The sequence below is a fragment of the Pezoporus wallicus genome, unplaced genomic scaffold (assembly GCF_028554395.1).
Source record: "Pezoporus wallicus isolate ANWC-B61680 ecotype Strahan unplaced genomic scaffold, APGP_CSIRO_Pwel_v1 contig_13740, whole genome shotgun sequence".
Lineage (NCBI taxonomy): Eukaryota > Metazoa > Chordata > Aves > Psittaciformes > Psittacidae > Pezoporus > Pezoporus wallicus.
The window spans coordinates 562,104-576,707 of record NW_026639057.1 but is presented as its reverse complement, the minus strand read 5'-3'; the positions used below and the strand labels follow the sequence as shown (position 1 = coordinate 576,707).

Genomic DNA, 14,604 nt, shown 5'->3' with positions numbered 1-14,604 from the left:
ATGTTCACCGTGGAAACAAGCCTGTAGCGAGAGCTAAGCAGTTCAATTCTGCCCTGACATTCCTTTCCCACAAGCAACCTCACTGCTCACTACTAATCATAGTTTTAGAAAACTGGGCCCTGTATGTGTTACCAAATAAAAGCTTACTCATATAAACAATGGGGATGCTGAAATAAAGGTTGCAATTTTCTATTACATTATATACGTATATAACTAGACATGTGATAAAGAGAACGTCAGTAGGTTCAGCTGGTGCAAACCTGTGTGACTCCATCTTTAGCCTGCTTTGCTGAAGAAGGAAGGCTTGTGCAGTGAAACGCCATGTGTGTGAAAGCCCTTACTAATAACTTTTCTTTCTCTCTCAAATTACACAGAAGGGATAGAAGGCTCCAAAAGGGGGAATAAGTTCCTTAAAGTCTGTGAAACTGCGTAGCTGAATACAGGGAAGAAATGATCTATGTGCATCTCACCACTGTGAGGGTGGTGAGGCCCTGGAACAGGTTGCCCAGAGAAAATGTGGCTCCCTGGCAGTGTTCAAGGCCAGGCTGGACAGGGCTTGGAGCAACCTGGTTTCATGCAGACGGCTGAGAGCCAGCTCTCCTCCTCCGTGGGCTCATGGGAACCGCCTTGTTTTGAATTTCCTTTATAGGGTAAATGCCACAGTGTAAGCTTTCTGCCTACAGGAAGAAACCCAGGCCAAAAAGAGGCATTATAAATGCCTCAGCAGTGGTAAATTTCCCAGTTGGAGTTTGCAGCTTCTTCAAAACCTCAGTCACAAAGTACAGAGTCATAACAGATCAGGTCTCAATACCAGCCTCCCCCCAAAAAATCAAGTCAATGCAGTTATGCTTACTGAAAATGAAGTTTCTGACCCACACTAAGTGGACCAGTCCAAACCCTGCTACCTGAGATGAAGATGATGGGTCAGGGAATGGGCACAAGTACAAAGAGGCTCAGAAGGGAGGTGACAGAAGTTATGGCACAGTATGGAATGGCGTGGCTGGCCTGTGCTGGAGCCAGCAACAATGCCTGGCACCGCTGGCACAGACAGGGTTAGGTCAGAGGGTTTACATTACCTTTATCAAATGTGAGAAGGTACTAAGGGAAAAAATGAGTGTTTTTTCCTCTCCTGTTTTTTGTTTCATGTGGAGCACAAAGACATGAGATACGGTTATTTCAAGCATTTAAGAAGCTGAGAACCTAAAGGTATTCTGCCAACTAACTTGTCCTGAAAACACTCCCTGCAGGTGAAGGATATGCGTGTGTGTCTGGGTGAGATTATAATTAGCCACAGTGAAAGACAGTAGGGATCTTATACTTTTGTGAGTAGGTAGCACTATTGGGAAATGCTGGGATGCCTGAGGACCGCTTAGAACTCGTGGTTTCTCAGTCTTCCAGACAGAGCCACCTCCTGGCTACAGGGTGTAATACAGATTGAGCCTCTCCATACGCTGGGAGATGGAATAGAAGGAAAAGAATATGGTTTAACAAACTGGAGCACCTTGGGCCAGCTGATAGCAGATGTCTGTCTGAAGACCTGGACCCATGGAGCACTCAAGGGCAGGATGCACTGAGATTCACCTCTGTCACTGCCATATACGTGTGTGCCTGTTTGAAAATCTTAAGCATGTGTTGAAACCTTTTTGCAAGTAAGAAGGATATGTATTACTTGCATTGCAGCTGTCAAATGAGGATCAAGGCCTCTATCCCAAAGAGAATCAGGGATCTTCAGATCTCCTGCAGTTGATCTTTCAGGCTTGTTGAAGGCATTCCCTTGTCCAGCTGCTGTAAGAGCCTAAGTGTGTAACTATGAATTCAGATTTGGCTCCTGTTCTCTATGAGCTCTCTTAATATTCTCATTCCCAGGCGAAAAAATAGTATTCTATGTTTAAGGATATAATAAACATAAATATGTCTTCTAATTATAAGGTCTAAAATTTGATCTTGTAACACTCTACTACTGAATATTCCTAAGGCAGACACAAACTGTCAGTTTTTCTTTATGTTGCTAATAGAAGTGGCATCCTTTGCTATGTGGGTACCTGTTTTCATCACTAAGAAGAGCAAACTCTATACACGAGACACAGTGAATAGTAATAGCTATAAGCAGTGTTTATAACCTCAGGCAGAGAATGTGGCAATAAATATATTTCAGTTGTCACATGATGCAATGACACTTGTTTATGTAACCAGATAAATGAAATAATATCAACCCCTGTCCTTAACGAAGACCCACGTCACAACAAAAACAAAAGCTCATGCAAGGTTCAAACTGGCAGGCTGTGGTTGGTGCTTGCTTTTCCAAGATCTCTCTCTCTCTCTGGGAAAACAGGTGACAGGAGACAATCAGAAGCAGGTACAGGAGCTCAGGGATACAGCACTTCCAGGTGCTGGGGCAGAGCGGGGTAAAAAAAGGAACTGTACATTGAATAGTTTCCTGTTGTTCAGCTCATTTCTTCTGCATTCCAGGAGCTTTTAAAATAATCAGCATTCAGAGGTACCTGACCATATAATAAGTTTTTCATTCTCAATGGATACAATCTGAAAAGTCCCTGGTTTTAACTCGGTAACTATCAGGTCAGAGGAGGGATAGTACACATTTTAAGCCATTTCTGTTTAAGGCTGGATTTGTACTAGTGACCTACAAGGGTGAGATTTTCTAGTTTATTATCAGTCGCCCAAGCCACACACTTGCCACCTTTTACTTCTGATACAACCCTTCAAGATAAACTCTGGACTTGGAGACAGGATATTTTGCACTGGGCGCCTCTTTTAACCTTTCTTTCTCACTTTCCCTTTTCTTTATGAGTAATTTTCTTGTTCAAGGAAAAACTTGCATTAACTTCAACTAGGAGAGGAAGATTTAGAGCTCTTCTTATGGCCCTGTACCCCTGGCTTTTGTAAAAAATAATAGAGAGTATTTTAGAAGATAATTTAAATGCTATTGCTCCTGCAGGACAAGATGAGAATATTCCAAATTGACAAAGAAATTTCAGTTAAATGTGCACGCAGATTGGTATCAATACTGAGCACTATTATACTGATTTTGTGACGTGTGGGAAATACTGTGTTTGTTGGAGAAAAAAAAAGGCCTGTATAAGAATATAATTTTATCTGGAGTATTTTTCACTTGCAATCCCCTGAAATTTCATTATGCAATAGCAAGTAATGGGAGATAGATTCATACTGTCTTGCAACTAGAGTTAATCCCCTTGAAAATCTGGACAGTTTCTTCTCTTTCTTCCTCAGAGGGTGGTGTCCATCAGCTCTAACAGTGTAACTGAAGAGATTCCCTCCTAACACACATAGCGCTATCACAAGGCATGTCAATGCAGCTGTCCTACTGTGCTGTTACTCCACTTAATGGCTCAACACAAGAGGATCTAAAGAACTATACATTTTAGGGAAGGGCATGTGACTCCAACCATTTTCTGCCCTCCTTACTATGTCATTTTCTGATGTGAGATTCATGCTTTCTTTGGAAAACTCTCCTTCCACCTCTCAAAAAATCTTCTAACATGTTTGGTCTTGATCTTCTCTAGCTTCATGGGGCAGAACTAAGTATGAGTCTACAGTCATGCATTTAGTTTCAGGTACAAAGCACCATGACTCAGCTTCATTCTGTGAAAAGCCATGAGGAGGTAGATGTAAAGGTAGATGATTTAAAAATAAAATTAGTGCTGGGTTGTGTTAATTTTTAGCAGCTCTCAGAGATCTGGTCTAGAAATGTTTTTTTTCTGAATGTGAAGATAAGGTTTTGGTGTATTAGGTTCCAGAAACTGAGGCTTCAAGGAAAGGCACCAAATATTGCAAGAATTTATTAACAGATCTGGTAATGTAAACTTAAGCTTTGTTACTCTCCTTCTTCTCTCAGCACTAGGCACACAAAAGAGCTTTTGGCCATCAAACTGGTGTTTTGATGGTGACTGTAGTCAGCTGGAAGAATCATAGAATGGTTTGGGTTGGAAAGGACCTTAAGATCATCCAGTTCCAATCCCCCTGCCATGGGTAGGGACACCTCACACTAGACCATGTCACCCATGTCCAACCTGGCCTTGAACACTCCCAAGGATGGGGCAGCCACAGCTTCTCTAGGCAACTTGCCTCACCACCCTCACAGTAAAGACCTTCTTCCTTATATCTAACCTGAAATTCACATGTCAAACCTAGATTAGAGGAAAACATATCCTACGCTCACTTAGGATGTCTCCTATCACCTGCAGAGACTATCCATCAGTGTCAATATCTAGATCATCAATTCTGCTACCAATAAAAGGGCACCATTAAAGGTTCTGCCTTTAGTACACTAAGAAACCACTGGCAATATATGCCAGTTGAAGCCAGGCATATATTATTAGTTCTCTGAAGAATGATTTTGGTTTTTGCAATACTAATCATGCTACAGCATCTCTCTCAATACTTCATAAGCCTATAAATTGTGTTTTTCATCTTATTTGTATAATGTATTATTTCAATTGTTTACATTTAATACAGGTTTTTTTATAAGGTGGGTTATTTATTCCATATATTTAATTTCTAGTTCAGTTTGAAGGAAAAGGCTCACCCATTACAAGTAAGGAAGCAAGTAATACCTGTATGAGGTATTGTGGAAATGAGCCTATCAATTAAAAAACATGTTCATAGCTCCACTGAGAATATAAATGTACATCAGTTAGTAATGCTTCCAGCACACTGACATTCATTCTGTTATAACTCAAATAGTGGTGATGACATGTCTCATTTAGGAAACTTCACTATTGGAACAATCACTGTCCTCACTTACCTTGAGACAACCAGTGGGAGAATCAACATTTTCAGCATCCTCATCAGCAACTCACCAGGAAACTGGAAATAACTGATTTCCTAGAAATACATGGGGAGATGATTATTGTTTTGAGATAAAAACTATTTGTCTTCAAGAGTTTTTCTAGAGCTCTGAATCAGATAACACTGCTAAAATCCACAGCTTTGGTGTAGAAGATGGCAAAGATAGCAGGCTTTAAAAGACCATTTAAAAATTTATTAGATTACATATTGTGTTGTAATTCAACACAGTACATTGTGCGTTCTTTCACAAAGGAAGATGAAAATGAAATGTGCCACCTCATGGGGACAACCATTAATAGGCTGCCCTAAATAATCTCTTCATTCTGCATTTTGTGTGTTTTCCTCGGTGTGTATGAAGCTACTGCTCAGACACAAAAGATTTTCAGACAGTAGCCAGCAGTAGAACATAGAATTGGTTTAGTTCAGTTGCATTTACTAAATGCCATATTTTTTAATTGAGATTTCTATCATCTCTTGCTTGCTCAAGCAATGCTTTCAGCAGTCCACACTGCTCTGTCCAGTCTGTCTGATTACAGCAGAAAGAAATGCGTACCTGCAAAGAGCTTAGCTGAAGTGTGCTGGGGAGAAATCCCTGGGTGACTGTAGTAACACAGTCTGCTAATGATGGGAGAGCTCAAATTTATTAATACAAAATACCATTGGTATCATATAAACATCTGTACCTCTGATGAGGAAAAATGTTCGCGGTGTTTTCTTTAGGTGTACATGTACCAAAGTAATATGAAATCCAACCAATATATTGCACCACCAGTTTTTAGCAAGTCTATATTAGACACTACATGTCTATTACATCTAGCTTAAACACCCACTATTATTATCCACATTTGCAACATTATAATGTGCTGATGCTAGACTAGATGTCTTAATGACCAGAACCACTGCAAATGTATTAAGAATGTGTGAAAAGAACAGTGTAGATTAACAAGCAGATGAAATGACACAAATTTAACAAATATCTATATAGATGCTTTTTATCTTCAAAAGTCCACCCTGAAGTTCCACCAGTTGCTACGTCCTTAGTTACATAAGTGTGGTATTTTCTCTGTAGTGATACACTGCCGTGTCACACTTACCTGTTGGGAAAGCCGCCTCGTCCTCAGGAAGAAGCCAAGAAGACAGCCGATGGTGACTGACAACACCGAGAGAATAAGTAAACCATTTCTTTTACAAACATCCTTGATCCGAGCTAGGATTGCATCAAAAGCCACTGCCATGCTGTCCTCCGTGCTCCTTGGAGAAGAATCAGCATCCCATGGAGAGAGAATCCACTCGCTCCTCTTGTTCGGGTGGACAAGCTCTGTATAGATCAGATCAAAGCACTTCCAGTTCTGCTTAGCTGACCTGCAAGGTCACTCCTCTGCCAATAGCCATCAAGCAAGCAGCTGGCATTATTGTTCCAAATTAATACCAACAATCCTATTATCAACTACATCATTAAGAGCCTGGAAGAAGATTAGGGGGCTCTGGAAAATTAGAACAGAATGCAGTAGTATTTCTGTATGAAGACTGGTTCAAAACAAAGTGACACTCCTGGGAGAGTGTTTGAGTGTATTCCCTCGGGTCTGGACAGCCAAACCTAGAAAGGGAGCAGTGCAAGTCCTGCCTTCCAATGGGTAACAGGAATGTTCCAACAGTCTTTCTACAGGGCAGAGCAGGTAACATTTTGCACTGGACTATCACAACAGGGCAAGCTAGGTGAAACTGAACTTCATTAATTAAAGCAGGCTTGGGGGTTTTGTTTTCACAGCAAAGGCTGCATGAGAACCACAAGAGACAAGCGCTGAACTGAAAATAGCTGTATACCAAAACACACAAGGACACCTTCTGGCATCTGATATTTATTCTCTTGGAAGTGAAATGATTTCACTTTTCTTCCAACAACTATGTTGATTAGAGTAGGGCCAATTTACTTTCAGAGGATTATCAGACTAAGCCACAGGGATTGCTTTCCTTTCCTTCACTGTGTCTGCATTCAATCCCAACGCTGATTTTTATGCTAGTGAGTGTCTTTAAAAATGCATCACCATTTCACCACGCCATGCTTTCTTACCAGAACATTTTGTCATTCCTGAGCTAGTCTATTTGGTGCTTTTGTGGAAAATACTCCACGGAGTACAACAGAATTGTGTGCTTACAATATTCTGGTTTATACTGTAATACAGTGTTTGCGGTTAAATGCTCACAAAAGCTCACCAAAGATTAAACCGTTCTCTCTGGAGGCAGGATCTGGATACTGGATGATCAGTAAGACACAGGGACACACAAGAAGAACAAACGAGTGGCATTTATATAATGAACCAGAGTCCTGTCAAAACAAAGAGGCTCACAGACCATTTTATTAATGTGAAATTTTATTAAGAGAGGACTGAATTAGCGTTGATCCATCCCACACCAGACATGTTCTAATATCCAGATAGTTTTGCTAACGGATCGAATACACCTCACGAATGAAGTAAAAGTTTGAATGTGCTTCATGAAACCACGTCCACCTCCACGCCCGCTGTTCCTGGTGCAGTTGCGACCCTCAGCTGGGCCTTTCCCACCCCGCAGAGGGCCATGCGGGGCCTGTCCGGTCCGACCTCTCCGATCCGCGGGGCCTGCCCCCGGGCCGGCCGGGTTCCGGTGCAGAAGCCCCCGTTACTACAGCCGAGTGTAAGAAAGCGCCGGGAGGCGCCGAGGTGCCGCCTCCGCCCCGCCGCGGGGCGTTGTGAGTTCACCCCGGATGGGGCCGGGCGCTCCGCCGCGCCGGGAGGGGCTCCGCGGAGCTACCGGGAGCCGGCCAGGGTCGCAGCAGCCGCTCCTCCGGCCCCGGGACGGCAGCGAGGGAGGCGGCGCGGACAGCGCCTCACGGGCCTGACCGGATGTCATGGCGGCGCGGCAGCTGGTGCCGCGGAGGGCGGCGGCGTTGCGCTGGCGGCGGGGCTACAGCAGCGCGGGCGCTGCCGAGTACCTGCACCGCAGCATCGTGCCCACCATGCACTACCAAAAGAGCCTGCCCAGGTACGGCGGCCGCTGCTCCGCGCCCCGGGGCGCCGGCCGGGCCCCTTGCCCTCCGGGACCGCCCGTTCCGCGGCCTGCCGAGGCGCCGCTAGGTGGGACCCGGGGTAAGGCCCCCAGGGAGGCGAGAGGCACTGCCAGCCCCGGGCGGCTGCTGAGGGCAGCCGGCGGGACGGGCTCCGGGAGGGCGGTTGGTGGCCGTGTGGGGCCGGCGGACTTGGGCGGGAGTCCGTTGTGAAGAGGAGAGAGAAGACGCGTTCTGGCGTGTGTGCACAGCCGCGCTTGTGCTGCTCGCTTCTCGTTGTATTTTATTTGCCCTTCGTAGGGCACAGCGGAGAGGAATGACTTCATGTTTTAAAGCCTAAATATGACTAGAAGCTCACTACTGAAACGTCCTTTCGGGTTGCAAAGTAACCTCTCTGAGTGCTGTAGGATTATTTTGTAGTAAGAAGAGTGTTTTAATGTTTAGGCTGAGGGGAAGGTTACAAAGATACTGATGAGGGCATTTGCAGTAAGGCAGGAGGAAGGGGAAGGCGAAGATCAAATGCAGGGGGAGCTACCAAACTAAGCCTCATTTCGATATAGCTGCTTCTCCTTGTAGCAGTTTGTGTCACTGTATTCCCTGTAAAGTATCAACGCCCTTCACTTCAGTACCTTTGTTACAGTCCGGTTGGTTTTCTACCTTCTTTTCCAAGAACTTTATGCTGTGATGACCTATGTTCATCTATTCCCTTCTCCCACAAGAAACTTCTGAGTCATTTGGATAGTACAGTGTTTAAGGAAGGGTAGGGAAGAGGGGAGGCAAAGAGAAACAACTGTGTAAGAAACTCAGGCTTCATTAGTTCATGACGCGCGTGTCTCTCTGTTCCCCTTCCTTCAGACTGCCGGTTCCCAAACTAGAAGACACAATTAGGAGATACCTGAATGCCCAGAAACCACTTTTAAATGATGACCAATTCAGGTATGGACAAACAAGATACACATACTGCAGTGACATGTGCTGCTTCAAAACCAGGTATTACAAACGAATGTGGCTTGTGACAGCATTCCGACTCTTTTACCGATTACTGCAGGAAAACTGAAGAACTTGCTCATCAGTTTGAAAAGGGAATTGGAAGAGAGCTGCATGAGCAACTCGTTGCTCAAGACAGTCAGAACAAGCACACTAGTTACATCACAGGTATGTTGGATATAGGAGTCTGTAGATCGTAATGTTTGACAACAGCTCATAATGCTACAAACTTAAGTTCTGTACTGCGTAAGTGTGGAGTAACGTGCTCTGAATACTGTGACTGTATTTGAGCAAATTCTGAGTCTGTGATGGAAGGAAAAATGATAACTTGTATGTATTAGAGTTCTTGATACATGAATACTGGAGGAAAGGTATTTTTTCATGAGTTACTGTATTTAAATTTGAGTTTACAGGTTTTTCATCAGTGTTTCAGTGGTGACACATCTCTTTCTGTTTATGCTAATAGAGGAGTTTAACTTGTAATTCTCTGAAGGAGACTAAAGCAATCATTTTCAAATACTGGCAAGTTATTTAGCAAGAAGGTTGAACTTTGAGGGGGGGAAGGTAAGAGAAAATGACTAACCTTTTGGAGGTAGAAGCGGTCAGTCCTCTGGGCTTAACCCCCTTCCTGAACTACAAAACCGTATTCTTTTAAAGAGTAGAAGCAAAGGAGTGACAGAAAGAGGAAAATAAGAATAAAAAAATAACAAAAAAAGAGGGAGAGCATATAGGGTTTTTTTAATTATTTTTCCGTATTATTATATCCATAGATTTCCAAATACAGATGTCTGCTTAGGGAAGTATTGGATGGATAGCAATAGAGGTGGAGATATTCAAATACCCATGGAAGTACAAGTCTGCATGTTGCCCAGCAAATGCATTTCTAACCTTGCTGTCTGTTGGGACTGCCTGTAAGGGTGTTAGCTGCCTTAAGTTCTGTAGAAAATACCAGATAATTTCATAAAAGCTGCTGTTTGGTTTGTTGTCTTTTACTTTCCATTCACTTTGAACACCATCCAGGGCTCTAACTGATGGCTTTATGTTAGTGCTGACCAGCATGCTGCTTTTTGTCCGTGAACCGTGGGGTATTTGCATTCCTTTTTGTTTAGTTATTACTCATAGTAAAGCCTCATAAAAGACCTGTTCCACTTTGAAACTGTTTTCTGAAAGTAAGTATAGTTGCCTTCGCCCTGGACTTTCAAGTCCAAGGTTGAAGGTTATGTGGTGATGACAGATGTGGTTTTAAAGCTGTAGATGAATGCTAATTACTCCCTTGTGAGGACCTGAAATTAAAATTGTAACTTAGGTACCTAAGTTCTTGTTGCCCTTCTTACACTTCAGCCAGAAGGTTCTACCTGCAACTGATCCACGCTTGGAATAATAGTTTTTAATACATCATCTGCCTTGAGATGAAGTTGGTGTGCACTTGCTTCCTGTGCCTGCATTCAGTGTGCAGTGCCAGAGCTTGTTGAATTTGAGCTTGTTACTGATGATGAAGTACAGCCTACTTTAAAGTTCCCTTCTCCCCCTTTGCCCTCTGGATTTTTGTTTACTCATAGGCAGGTGTAAAGACGTGACTACTTTTTAGAGCTATGACTGATTCTGTTGGTGCTGGTAGGCACAGAACCTTTTGGGTCACAGTCATGCTTCTGAATATGCTGACAGGCTAAAAGTCCTGATGGTATCAATTGTAATTCCACTTTTCAGAGAATGTTCTGGAAGGGCCTGGAAGAATAACTGTGAGGTCCCCTCTAACCTTGTCTTTTTGTCAACTTCAGAGTCTGATGGTTATGCATCAGTGTCAAGAGTTCTGCCCTGTGCTGATCATTTTAGTAGATATAAAGAGGAAGGAAATGCAAGAAAGCAAATGCAGGTGGAGGAATGCTGCCAGGAATGAGGGAAACACTGGATCAGAAGTAGAGGTGGTTCTAAAGAGAAGCATGCCCTCAGTGCCAGAGTAGCAGAAATTAGTAGCTTGAGAGTAAGTAAAGGCATATTCCAGTCCAACTGTTAGATGTTCACCAACATACAGCGCTGGAAGCTGCATTGTATGTCATGGGAGTTGTAGTTTATCATGGAGCCATAGAAAACAAATTGTCCCTTGCCGGTGATGACATTTGCACTCTTGATACATACTACTCCAAATACAGTATCCTTACAATTAGCCAAACAGTACCTTTCTTCATAATTGGAGGTTGGGAGAATCCTTGGGGGAATTACTATGTGTGTCTGTTTGTATGCACTTTAGTAGGTGGGTATTCCTGATCACTGTTGGAGGCAGGATGTTGACTACATGAACCTCTGTTCGACTCAGTAAGCTGCTTTTATGTTCTGACCTATTTCTCAACTCTCCATTTTCAGGTCCCTGGTTTGACATGTACCTAAAAGCACGTGAATCTGTTGTTTTGAATTTTAATCCCTTTCTGTCTTTTAATCCTGATCCAAAATCTGAATATAACGATCAGCTCATACGAGCTACGAACATGACTGTTTCTGCTATACGGTTTATGAAGACCTTCAGGGCTGGTTGTCTGGAACCAGAGGTTTTTCACCTCAATCCGGAAAAAAGTGACACTCGGCTCTTCAAAAGCATCATCCGATTTGTGCCTTCTTCAGTTTCTTGGTTTGGTGCCTACATGGTCAATGCATACCCCCTAGATATGTCTCAGTACTTCAGGCTTTTCAACTCCACGCGGCTGCCTAAGCCCGAGAGAGATGAGCTTTATACAGATGAAAATGCAAAACATTTATTAGTACTGAGGAGTGGAAATTTTTATATATTTGATGTTCTTGATAGAGATGGCAATATGCTGAAACCTTCAGAAATACAAGCACACTTGAAATACATCCTTAGTGACAACAGTCCAGCCCCGGCCTTCCCTCTTGGCTATCTCTCCAGTGAAAACAGAGATACATGGGCATTGCTGAGAAAGAATCTACTGGATAATGGCAATGAAGAAGCTCTTCAAAAAGTAGACTCTGCTCTGTTTTGTTTAAGTTTAGATGATTTTCCTATTAAAGACTTCGTGCACTTGTCCCACACTATGTTGCATGGAGATGGTGCTAACCGCTGGTATGACAAATCTTTCACTCTCATCATAGCTAAGGATGGCACTGCAGCAGTTAATTTTGAGCATTCCTGGGGAGATGGTGTGGCTGTGCTCAGGTTCCAGAATGAGGTTTTTAAAGACAGCACCAAGGCACCAGCCGTTAGCCCCCAGTCCCAGCCTGCTTCAGTAGACTCTTCTAGAGCAGTGCGTAAACTTGACTTTAAGCTGAATGATGCCTTAAAAGCAGGAATTACCAAAGCCAAAGAGAAATTTGATGCCACTGTAGGAACATTATCTCTTAATCTGATTCAGTTCAATGAAGGGGGCAAGGAGATTCTGAAGCAGAAGAAGGTAAGCCCAGATGCTGTTGCTCAGCTCGCCTTCCAGATGGCTTTCCTTAGACAGTACAATCAGACTGTTGCTACATACGAGTCCTGTAGTACTGCAGCTTTCAAACACGGTCGTACAGAAACTATACGTCCTGCCTCTATCCATACGAAGAAGTGTTCAGAAGCTTTTGTCAGGGAAGTATCCAAACACAGCACAGAAGAGCTTCAGAACTTGATAGTGGAGTGCTCAAAGTACCATGGCCGTTTGACAAAAGAAGCTGCTATGGGTAAGTAAGAATATATCAAACACTTTTGCTTTGGCATTAAAATGTCTGTTAAGGTTGCTGTGAACATTTACTGCACAGCTAAATAATTTTGATGGAGGTCTAATATTAATGTAAACTTAACAAAACAATATTGTCCTCTTGATGGAGGAGAATACCTCTGTGCTGCCCACTTCACTGCCAGTGTATTGAGAATTTCTTACACTTTTTTGTCCTTAGAGCAACTGGGCTATTTAAAGATTTGAGAAATACTTAGTGTGTGTTGTGCTCCCCAGGGAAACAAAGAACTTTGGCTTTATGTCTGAGGAGTTACTCTCTTACCCCTGCCGGGAATAAAGGCTTTTATCAACTCCAAATCAAATTGGTTCTTTGGCTGTACTACTCCTGGTATTTTTCTAAATGCTTTCTTTCCAACTCTCCTTCCCAGAAGCGTAACTTGGTGTTTTACTTCAGTAAAATGGACTGTTTAACATTACCCCATAGAGTCTGAAATTCGTATTCTTTTGTTATCACAAGATACACTTCCTTTGTAGATTCATAAATTTTAGGAAAGCCTTTCTCTGTTTTGGATATGTTCAGATAAATAGTTAATCAAAGCATGTAATATATTATTGTCTGTTAACATTGCACTTTTGTTTACCATCACGATTCCAGCTTGAGGCTAGCAGTAAACCAGCAAACCCTTATTCCCTAGGATACATGCCTTGAAAGTGCAGTCTCTCTTGGTTCTGTAAACCCCACATCTGTAGAGCTCCTCTTTTGTGGCTGAAAATGAACGTGATGTCAAAATGAGCAAGTTTATTCCTATAAAAATTAGTCATCTCTCTAACACTTGTTATTTTATTTTAACAGGTCAGGGATTTGACCGACATCTGTTTGTGCTGCGCCATTTAGCTTTATCCAAGGGTATTGCACTGCCTGATTTTTATCAAGACCAAGCCTATGCTCGGATTAATCACAACATCATTTCTACAAGCACACTGGTTAGTCCATCTGTGCAATTAGGAGGCTTTGGCCCAGTGGTGTCTGATGGCTTTGGAGTAGGATATCAGGTACATGATGATTGGATAGGTTGTAATGTTTCCTCTTACCCAGCTAGGAATGGTAAAGAATACCTTCAGTGTATACACAAGTCACTAGAAGATATCTTTAATGTTTTAAAGGGCAAGAAAATTGGCAGTTAGACATAAAAACGTTGGAACACTACAGCTGCAGTACAAAATGCAGCTTGTGTCTAATGGGCAAACTAATCACTGTTCAGCATGGCTGAGGCTGCCCAGCTTAATTGGCTTCATTTATCTTCACTGGACTTGAATACCGTTAGGTTCATAGGAAATTTGTATCTATTTTAAAGAAATCAAATACAGCCCTTGAATGCATGTTTGAGGAAATAGAACCATTCACAATGTCAAAATTAAGTAACACAACTGTTCCAACAGATCCACATGTTCTCAGAACACTTCATTTAAAATAAAAAGCATTGTTACTTGAGTTTCTGAACATGGAACACGTGTGTTCCATGAGTGTTCAAACAGACTATAGTACTGTGATACCACTCTTAAACTGTTTGATTTAATAAGTAAAAAAGCAATAATTTGAAATGTGAAGGAGTGGTTACATTTGCACTCTTGCAGTAAGCTTGCTTACTAATGGTCACACTTACTTTTCTCTTTAAACTTGAATCAGAACTGATTGTGCCTCAACTGCTTGAAGCTTTTCCACTGTAGCAGCTTTTTGAGAAACAAAAAAAATGAAGTGGGAGGCTTTAAGTAACCTGCAATCACCAACTGTGTTGTTAAATTGACTGGAAAAGACTGTATTGTAATAAAGCTATCTGTTAATAACCACAAAGTTCCTTTATTGCCAGATCAAAATTAGACTGTATGGGTAGTCCCTTTATTGATAGCTCATGTTTCTTACAGAGGTTAAAAAGAATGCTGCTGAAAGCATTCTGTAGTGTTGGCTTTCCCCTTCCAAAGTCTCTCCAATGATCTGCTGTTGTTTTGCTATGGAAACCTGTGCTTCTGGGTCTTAAAAAAGAAGAATCACTGAATTTTATCTTTTGGGATTCTCTCTTTCCAAAC

General features: G+C 42.4%; 2 protein-coding genes across 2 annotated transcripts in view; one reads left to right on the top strand and one right to left on the bottom strand.

Annotated features, from left to right (window-relative positions):
* The window catches only part of SLC1A7 (solute carrier family 1 member 7), a 54,291-nt gene extending 47,944 nt beyond the window's left edge, over positions 1-6,347 (bottom strand). The window contains exons 1-2 of the mRNA XM_057413531.1: positions 5,922-6,347; positions 4,784-4,863 (exon numbers count right to left, since the gene is read on the bottom strand). Coding sequence (XP_057269514.1) covers positions 4,784-4,863; positions 5,922-6,062 — 221 coding nt within the window. The 5' untranslated portion in view covers positions 6,063-6,347. The remainder of the gene's footprint in view (positions 1-4,783; positions 4,864-5,921) is intronic.
* A 1,163-nt stretch (positions 6,348-7,510) lies between these two features.
* On the top strand, positions 7,511-14,371 carry CPT2 (carnitine palmitoyltransferase 2). Its single transcript, XM_057413522.1, has 5 exons — positions 7,511-7,848; positions 8,726-8,806; positions 8,919-9,025; positions 11,219-12,523; positions 13,373-14,371. The coding sequence occupies exons 1-5, from the start codon at positions 7,715-7,717 to the stop codon at positions 13,702-13,704; spliced, it is 1,959 nt and encodes a 652-aa protein (XP_057269505.1). The 5' UTR covers positions 7,511-7,714; the 3' UTR covers positions 13,705-14,371.
* The last annotated feature ends 233 nt before the right edge of the window (positions 14,372-14,604 follow it).

Coding starts and splice junctions, on each gene's coding strand:
- CPT2 (XM_057413522.1), top strand. CDS start 7,715: ATGGCGGCGCGGCAGCTGGTGCCGCGGAGGGCGGCGGCGTTGCGCTGG. Junction 7,849..8,725: donor TACCAAAAGAGCCTGCCCAG/GTACGGCGGCCG, acceptor CCCTTCCTTCAG/ACTGCCGGTTCCCAAACTAG. Junction 12,524..13,372: donor GACAAAAGAAGCTGCTATGG/GTAAGTAAGAAT, acceptor TTATTTTAACAG/GTCAGGGATTTGACCGACAT.